This window comes from Callorhinus ursinus, unplaced genomic scaffold, assembly GCF_003265705.2.
Source record: "Callorhinus ursinus isolate GAN/ISIS: 27379988/994484 unplaced genomic scaffold, GSC_fseal_2.0 scaffold30, whole genome shotgun sequence".
Classification (NCBI taxonomy): domain Eukaryota; kingdom Metazoa; phylum Chordata; class Mammalia; order Carnivora; family Otariidae; genus Callorhinus; species Callorhinus ursinus.
Window position 1 is genome coordinate 5154630 of NW_027397092.1, and position 9382 is coordinate 5164011.

The 9382-nt window shown below is 40.0% G+C and overlaps 1 protein-coding gene across 1 annotated transcript in view; it reads left to right on the forward strand.

Annotated features, from left to right (window-relative positions):
• Nucleotides 1-9382, forward strand: part of HSD17B4 (hydroxysteroid 17-beta dehydrogenase 4) — an 83319-nt gene that overhangs the window by 54512 nt on the left and 19425 nt on the right. The window contains exons 18-20 of the mRNA XM_025860781.2: nt 5483-5552; nt 6155-6261; nt 7346-7432. Of these exons, the coding sequence (XP_025716566.1) occupies nt 5483-5552; nt 6155-6261; nt 7346-7432 (264 nt within the window). The remainder of the gene's footprint in view (nt 1-5482; nt 5553-6154; nt 6262-7345; nt 7433-9382) is intronic.

Consider the following 9382-nt stretch of genomic DNA (forward strand, 5'->3'; position numbering starts at 1 on the left):
GTTCCTTCTGCCTTCACTCATGTAGCTGTTCTCCGATGGTGGCCGGGCCGGGCCAGGAGGTCCAAAATGACATCTTTGATAAGTGTAGGGTCTTTGTTCTGACTTCTGCCCGGAGTGCCTCTAAACTCCGCAAGGCCTCTTTCTTCATGTGATGGCTCATCTCCCAGGGCCTTTCTCTACTAGGGCCCTCAAGGGGGCCAACGTCTGTTTAGATTTCTGGAGCTCTCTTCTGTAGCTTCCCCCTCTCCAGTGCAGACACATTCCAGGGGCACAGTCTCCCAGAGCTCTGATCTTTATCTCTTTAACTCATTGAGATTGTTTTGCTCTGTTTGGCTCTCCCTTTTTGCCCTGCAGTCTGAAAGTGTTGTTCTGCAAAGTGCTGTGCTCTCCTGTTTGTATCTCTTCTATCAAGAGACACAAAACTGCTGGCTCTGCAATGTTGAAGAACAATGCCTCCCTTAGATTTGCAAATGATTATATCAGTCCTTTTGCTCAATGTTGCCCTGTCACCTTTGTGTTGGATAAAACTCCTCCTGTGGTAGATTCCTGAAGAAGGGCTCATGTATATAGTGTTCCTTTGGTTCCTGTGTATTTAAAACCGTTTTTCCATACCCTAGATGCTTAAAGAACAACTCGGTTGGATATGAAGTCTTGAGTTTCTCAAAAATGGTGTTCTGTCATTACCTTGCTTTTATATGTGGCTTTTGAGAATTTTGATGCCAGCCTAATTATCTTTCTCTGAGTTACTTGGTCTTTATCCTTGAAGCCCTTAGGATATGTTTCATATATATATATATATATATATATATTTTTTTATAAATATTTATGTTTTTTTGAGAGAGAGAGAGAGAGAGTGAGTGAGTGCTCGGGCAGTGGGGAGGGTGGAGGGAGAGGGAGAGAGAATCCCGAGCAGGCTCCATGCTCAGCACAGAGCCTGATAGGGCTCTATCTCATGACCCTGAGATCGTGACCTGAAATCAAGAGTCAGACGCTCAACTGATGGAGCCACCCAGGCACCCCTATTTTTCTTTATCTTTAAAGCCTGATAGTTCTATTAGGCTGTGTCTCAGTGTTGCCTGTTCCTGGTCAATTTCCCCATGCCGCTGGTAGGCCTTTTTAATAGGTATATTTACATCTTCTTTTCTTTTCAGCAAGTTTTCTATAATTTTAAATAGTAGTTCTCATTCATTCTTTTGTTTTTCTTAAGTACTTCAGTCTTATGTGTGTTGGATCTTTTTCTGTCTTCTTTTAGCCACTTTGTCTCTGCCTTTTTTACTTCCTTCTTGGTCTCATTTCTGTTCTCTTGATTCTTTCCCTCCCTTTCTTTTATGTCCCATATTAAATTTTGATTTGCATATGTTTCCCTCTAGGCATCTTCTAATTTTTTTTAAAGATTTTATTTATTTGAGGGGGGGTGGCAGGCAGAGGGAGAGAGAGAATCTCAGGCAAACTCCCCACTGAGCACGGAGCCCCATGCGGGGCTCGATCTCACGACCCTGAGATCATGACCTGAGCCAAAACCAAGAGTCAGGTGCTTAACTGACTGAGCCACCCAGGCGCCCGTAGACATCTTATAACTTAGTCTTCATTACCGATAGAATTTCCCCCCTTCCCTTTCTTTCCTGAGTTTAATCCTATCTTATTTCATTCCTTCATGTTTGTTGTCCGTTTGATGTTCTTGGTTTTTGAGTTTTAGATTCATGGTGTTTGTTTCATATCCCCAAATGCTTGAGTGTTGTGTTATAGTTTTCTTCTGTTTGGTAGTTGTTTTGTTTGGGGAAATTTCATTTATTGTAATGCTTTGGTTCTTATTTCCTCTGTTAGTCTTACAGTAGCTTTCTACAGATGGAGGCTGCTTACCTGTTCGCAGTTTGTGGGTAAGATTGGTAGTTTGTGATGGTTTACAAGACTCTCTCGTTAAGGAATTCAGGACTGCCCACTTCGTCAATGCGGCAAAGTGTGTTTTCTTTGAGAGATGGCTTTTTGGAGTGGGACATTGTCAGGAGCTGTTTTATTTTATTTTATTTTTTTTTAAGATTTTATTTATTTATTTATTTGACAGAGACAGATACAGCGAGAGAGGGAACACAAGCAGGGGGAGTGGGAGAGGGAGAAGCAGGCTTCCCGTGGAGCAGGGAGCCCGATGCGGGGCTCGATCCCAGGACCCTGGGATCATGACCTGAGCCGAAGGCAGACGCTTAACAACTGAGCCACCCAGGTGCCCCAGGAGCTGTTTTATTAAAATCATTTTTTTTTTTTTTAGTTCTCTTTATCTTAAATTAACTGTCTTGCTTCTTTTTTCCTACATTATCCAGTCTTGAAAGCGGACGTCTTTGTTTTATCCTCTTCTCCCCCAGAAATGTTGCCTTTCTGGACTGTCACTTGGAGGCCTATACACTTCTAATTCTTTTCTTTGTAGTCCGTGCTCTCATCTGTCAGGATTCTCCTCAGGACTTTTCTTTTTCCTTAAGGGGGACTTTCTGGAAGTGATTTTTCTCTCTTTTCCTCTCCTCTCTTCCACACTGCTTCTGCGCTCCCCTTCTGACCCCCTCCGCTCTCTCCAGTAGCTTTGAGAGGGTGCTCAGAAGGTAGCTCTGCTGGAAATTGGTGCTTATTTTTCTGTGGATAGCAATTTGAAGTTGGCAGTGTTCTCCATCTTCAGTTACTGTATATAGGCTTGGGATCTGTTTTATTTGTTCTTCGTGTTGATCTGTATGCTTTTTTGGAGCATGTGAGGATTTGGCAAGTGCACATTTCTGAGCCTTTTGATTTAGCATTTAGTTTAACTTAATGATACAATTTTTAAAAATAAAATTAAGAACTAATTTCCTGATATGTCAAAGAGCCTCCCACTCACATATAATACACAAGTTAAGGCAATTTATAGCTGTTTTTCTTAGTTGTGTGTGTACATGTGTTTGTGAGTTTTAGTGATTTTTGTATCTAGACAGAGATGAAACAAAAAACAAGATTTTAGCTTTCCTTCTGAAAGTTGAAATATGAATGTCTGTCAAAATATTCAGAAAGTAAGCCTTGATGGTGTTCCTTATTATTTGGAAAACAGTTTTTTTGCATTTATGATTGAATTTAGTAAAACATCCATCCCTTGACTTCAGTCGTGTCTCATGCTGGCTCTGTTCTGTCTTTGCTTTCTCTGCCATCTATAGGAAGCAATACTGTCATTGAAATAATATGAAAATTTTCATATTCCTTTAAAAGGATTTCTTTAGGAGAATTAGTTGTTCTTCATTTACAGGAATGATATCTGTGGGGTAAGAAGACTGGTACTAATCTTAAAACTTGGTTGTTGTATCCTTGTGCACAAACACTGCTGTAGGTGACAGATGTGACCTCAAGTGACCTCAAGGAGGAATAAAAAGGAGGAACCAGAAAACCAGTTCAACTGAGACATGCAAGCAGTATTATTTATTTATTTATTTATTTATTTATTTATTTATTTTTATTTTTTTATTTTTTTTTAACATTTTTATTTATTTATTTGACAGAGAGAGAGAGCAAGAGAGAGAGCACACAAGCAGGGGGAGTGGTAGGCAGAGGGAGAGGGAGAAGCAGGCTCACCGCTGAGCAGGGAGCCCGACGCAGGGCTTGATCCCAGGACCCTGGGATCATGACCTGAGCCGAAGGCAGACGCTTAACCACTGAGCCACCCAGGCGCCCTGCAAACAGTATTTCTTAAACAATCAGATGTATAGAAACATCATGTATTACGAGGACCCTAGGGTCTTTCTCTTGTCTGTGTGGAAATCAGAAAAACCTTAATTTCTACATTCATAACAAATTATACCTTATGACATGCAAGTATTTGGAGAAATGCTTGCAAGCACGTGTTCCCCTTTCCCCTTTTGTATATATAATCTCCTGTAGCTAACAAGCTTCAGGACAGTTCTTCAGAGCAATCTGAAAGACTGTTTCCCAGGCTAGAGTCCTCAGTAAGACAACGAATAAAGCATTTACTCACCTACTTTGAGCCTGGCTTTCTTTCAGCCTGCATACTGTTGCTAATTCCTTTTAAAATAATAATAAGAGCTCACATTTATTGAGGTGTAAATATTTATCAAGGATAGTGCTTTGTAAGAGCTGTATTACCTCTCAGTTTTTGAAATGAGGAAATTGAGGTTCAGGGTGGTAAGGAAACTTACACATTAATGGCAGAGCTGGATCTGAACCCAGGTCTGTCTGGCGTCAAAGCCCATGATCCATCATGTTTGACAACTTGCCCTTCAGGCTCTGAAATGTATCTTTGTTTTCATTTGTATGCAACACAGTCCTGTATATTTGCCTAGTGTTTTATTGTTTGCAAAGTGCTTTTTAAAAATGATCACTTAATCCTCTCACATATGACACAGAATCTTGCAAGTCACCACTATACAATAATTGTTGATTTGTATTTAGTTATTTTTAGAAGGCCATCTAAAGGGAACAATGTTGAGTAATTGAGAAAATGAATCATTTATAGAACTATTACATAGAGAGATGGAGAAGAGAAAGAGCTTATTAAAATTGTACAAAGCGTATTTAAAAAGGAATGGCATTTTCCTATGCATTATGGAAAATGTTTTCTAGAAATAAAACATATTAAAAAAGAATCAATAATTAAAAATAATAAGAATCCGGTAATTAAGAAAGTCAGATATGCTGACACAATGAGTCTTTATGCAGCATATCAACAGTCTTGGAAAGCCTGATGTAGCAACTGATGAGAAAGGGCAAAAGTACCGAGGCAGGTCCGAGGGGGAGAGTTAAACAAAGATACACAGAATACTAGCTGTTGGCTGTTTGGTGAGTCTCTCCCCGTCAGTACTGAAAAGTTTGAACGCTAAACAAGTTAAATGCTGGGAGCTATGGCGGCTTTTTCCCTGTTGTTTTCTGTATCATTCTGCTCCTCCTGCCTCATTGAAGTAAAGAAGTGACAGGAAAATCTGGCCTAAGTAGAAATTTCATCTCCCCGGCAACCTGTCAGTCTGTTTTCTTGCAGGATGAGCTCATGCTCAGGATTTAGGGTACCAGGAGAGTGAAAGTCGACGTTCGTCTTTGATGTTTATGTGTCTACTGTTCGTTTACAGGCTTCATTTCAAATTACCCCGTTAAGAAAGTTGACCTAAGTTTTGCTTGGTTAGAAGAGGCTGTACGTATCTACCTTATCTTCGTCGTGTTTTAATGAGTAGATTGACAGATTCATTTCTGTGACTTGCTCCTTGTCCAGATGTAGTTCGTGGCTCCCCTTGCCATTGTCTGATGGGTCACCTCCTCCCCAGCTGGGTTCAGTGGCAGGTGTTACAAAACACATTTGATTTACAGTTCATCTTTCTGTGTTAGAAATAGTTATTTTTTAAAATCAGAGCTTCACTTAGAATATGTTTCTTATTTAATAACCGGCCATATATCCTGTTTTTCTTTTAATGTCTTCTCAGAAACTAGTTACTGAGAATAGCTCATTGCTTTTATAATTCTTTCTCTGCAGGCTGCTTTGTACCGCCTCAGTGGCGACTGGAATCCCTTACACATCGATCCTAACTTCGCTGGTTTCGCAGGTGAGTTGCTCATGATATGTACCAATGAAAACTACTAGCGTGGTCATCTAAATAACACTTAGAGACATTGCTACTTAGGAGAGCTAGTTTGAGTAATATTTTAAAAATGGCCCTCCCCTAACACATTGATGCTAAGGATGGGGAAGGGCAGGATACAGGGTTCCGAGGATGGGGTGCTTGGAGTTCATAATTCAGACTGTGGAGGAGGGAAGCTAGTGCAGACTTTCGATCCGATCGTGTGGGCGGGTGTCTGAGTTCTCCTGACAGGCAAGGACGTTGGAGGTGAGAGCAAGGGCCTGAGGTGACAGAGGGATCATCTGATACTGAAATCAGTATGGATGACTTCATGGGTACAGCCCCAGCTAAACGTAACAGTTCTTTGTGTTCCCACATCTCTAACATGCATTCCTTTCTTGTTTCTTCTCTGTTTGTTTATTTCATAGTTTTCCCCCCAGAAGTATTTTTTACAAACTCTTTTCCACGTTTCTTAAAATAGATGGTATAATTCATCTGAGTGCCGTTTGAAATCCTGAATTAATTATCCTTGGCTTTTAAACAGGAAATGTGCCTATGTCTAACCAAATTCTCTTTCTTTTTTTTAGGTTTCGACAAGCCCATATTACATGGATTATGTACATTTGGATTTTCTGCCAGGCATGTTTTACAGCAGTTTGCAGACAATGATGTGTCACGATTCAAGGCAATTAAGGTATGTGTGTATTATTGTGTAATTTGAACATTAGTTCCTTTTTTATTTTTAGAGCAGAAAAGGAGTTTTAGTGACTTAATATAGGTACCGTACTGAAACAATACACATTTCTGTTATTTCACTGACTGGGCAATCAGCATGTGTTCGTATTGCAGCTATAAATACCTCTCACACTTACGCCATGAGGATATTGTATGCAATTATAATTTCAACAGATTAATTGGATTGCTTCATAAATTAATCGGGAGCATACCCACGTCAGCCTATAGGCATTAACAGAAACTTGAGATTTACTTTTTTTTTCACTCTTTTGTAATTTGCTCTAACTTAATTAAAAATGTTAAGTGGCTGCATTTGAACTCTCAGAAACATACACCAGTGTCGGCATGATGGCTGCTTACTGATTTTCACATTTTCATCCCTTATAAATGACAAAAAACCCCTGTCTCTGCACACAGTACCTTTGTGGAGGTGTACGTCAAAAGACAGACACTGAAAACAACGTTTAAGACGGTGTCAAATAGCTCCAGAAGCTTTTATCGATTTGTGCTCTGTGCAGCAGTGAGAATGCATTTTCTGATGTGCTGCCTGTAGTAACACTGATTATTTGCATGATTTTCACTTTATTATAACTACTTGTATTATTACATAATCCTGTGTACACAGCAAATACAGTGGTAGAGAAAATGATGAAATGAGAAGTGGCACTATTTTGTCACGCATGCCATCCCAGATCTTATTCCCCAGACGTGCTTGGTACCACTTTCAGCTGCATCCTTTATGTTGTCCTGGGGGTACCTGTATCACTCTCCTTAACATGATGGTGCTTCTGTTTCTTGCTTTGTCAAGATTAAAGACTAGTTATGGACTCTTTTATTTTGAAACATAAACTAGCTTATACAAACTATATCCATTGTCTTAATTTTATCATACTACTATTTGTGTTCCTGTATGAGTTTAAATGTATTTAAACCTCTGTTTTCTTCCTTTTATGTTCTCTAACATCCATCTGAATTTCTGTCCCCACAAGTAGGAAGGTTTCATTTTAAAACACGTGTAACCCTCAAACTCATTCCTTTTAAAGGTTCGTTTTGCAAAACCAGTGTATCCAGGACAGACTCTACAAACTGAGATGTGGAAGGAAGGAAATAGAATCCATTTCCAAACCAAGGTATGAGTCATGTAGTTAGAGATTCCTTGTTTTGTTACCTGCATCACCACACCCTGTAACCCTGGTCAATCCTACAGCGTTTTTTCAGTGAATACTGGGGGTATGACAGAAAACCTAGAAGGTTTTTTTTTTTTAATCAGCGGTACCTTTTAATTGAAAATAAGATGGCTTTGTACCTTCTTTTTTATTTTGTTTTACTTTTTACTAAATTGGTGCCTGTATGTAGGAATGGCACAGCTGTTTGGAAAACCCAACCAACCCTATCTTTTTGGCTCAACCGGTCAACCAAGTCATTGTCAAAATATAATCTTCAGAATATTAAAGGCGTGACTCTCACACAGATATAAAATGAAAATACGACAGAACTCTGTTTAATTGCTTAATGAGGGAGCTGGCTAGATGATAAAACTGGTTTGGAAGAGAATTAGAGCAACAGTGTTTGTCTGGTCCACCAGGACCTGCTGCCGAATAATCTTGCTGGATTAGACGCAAAGCTAATTAATGTCCTACAAAACAGTAAAACCATACCCTTTATGGTTATGTTTTCTACTGCACAGGAATCATGTGCATCTTGATCACACCAGAATCCAGAAAGTAACACCTTATGTCACAGAGGTTGGGCCTAATTAAGAGTAGGTGACAAGACAAAAAATAACTATGTCTCCCTAAAGAGCTAAGTAATGTTTGGATGAGGCTGTTAGCAGTGTTCCAGTAAAATACTAAAAGGCCATGCAATCATCCCTTTATTTGTAAGATTTTTAAAGATAATTTTTATCAGCATGGTTGACCAGGCTGGGGTACTTTTTTGGCCAGTCATTTTGTACTTGTTAAAAAATCAGATGGTGTGTGTTGAGCTGTGTAGACACCACCATAATAATAATAGTAGCTGTTAAATACCTCTGAGCAGGCTGTACTCTTGTCTCTGATATGCCCAAGACCTCTCCATTTGCTGGAAGAAAATCTAGGCTCAGGGCTCTTAAATACTTGCTCACGGTCACACAGGAAGTGGTCAAGCTGGGGGACACACCCAGGTCTTCCTGGCTCAAAGCCCCAGTCCCAGAGCCCTCGCTCTTACTGTATCACAGTTTCTTTCGTCAAGAAATAACTGTAGAACTCAGCTTTATGTGGCTGCCTTACTCCCCATTAATTCCTGCGGCTTGCAGTGTCACTTCCCTGCTTAATTTGTGTATACCCTTCATTTCCCGTGGCCTCCTGTCCTCTCCGCTCGGCTTCCTTTCAAGCTCTCCCTTGCCCTGAGATGCGACCCCTTACCACTCACTCCATTTCCTGCCCCCACAGACTCACATATGGCCTTTCTCTGAAATCCTTTTGCAGTTAATATTTGTGGCACCTCTTCTGGAGCCTTCCGCTTTTCTTTTTTTTTTTTTTAAAGATTTATTTATTTTGAGAGAGTGAGAATGAGAGAGAGAGAGAGAGAGAGTACATGAGAAGGGAGAGGGTCAGAGGGAGAAGCAGACTCCCCGCCGAGCAGGGAGCCCGATGTGGGACTCGATCCCGGGACTCCAGGATCATGACCTGAGCCGAAGGCAGTCGCTTAACCAACTGAGCCACCCAGGCGCCCTGGAGCCTTCCTATTTTCTAATTATTTTGAGTAAATTTTATTTTTTGAGTAAGATGAAATCTACAGGCGGTCAGGTCTATGACCACTTTACGGGTTTTTATTTTCCTCAGTTGCAGTAATGGACAGCATAGAAATCATCTCCATGGATACAGACTTAAAGGTCTGAGAAATAATTTAATAGCTAAATAGAATACCTTCTTGCCATTTTGGTAAATTCTAAACATATCTTCCTCTCTTTTCACTGTATTTGCCTCCCCCCCTCCAGTGATTAGAGGTACTCTTTCCTATTAGTTATAGATAGGAATCCTTCTTTCTTTCCTTCCCTCCTTCCTTCTTGTTGTATTTTAAGAAATATTTTATTTAATTTT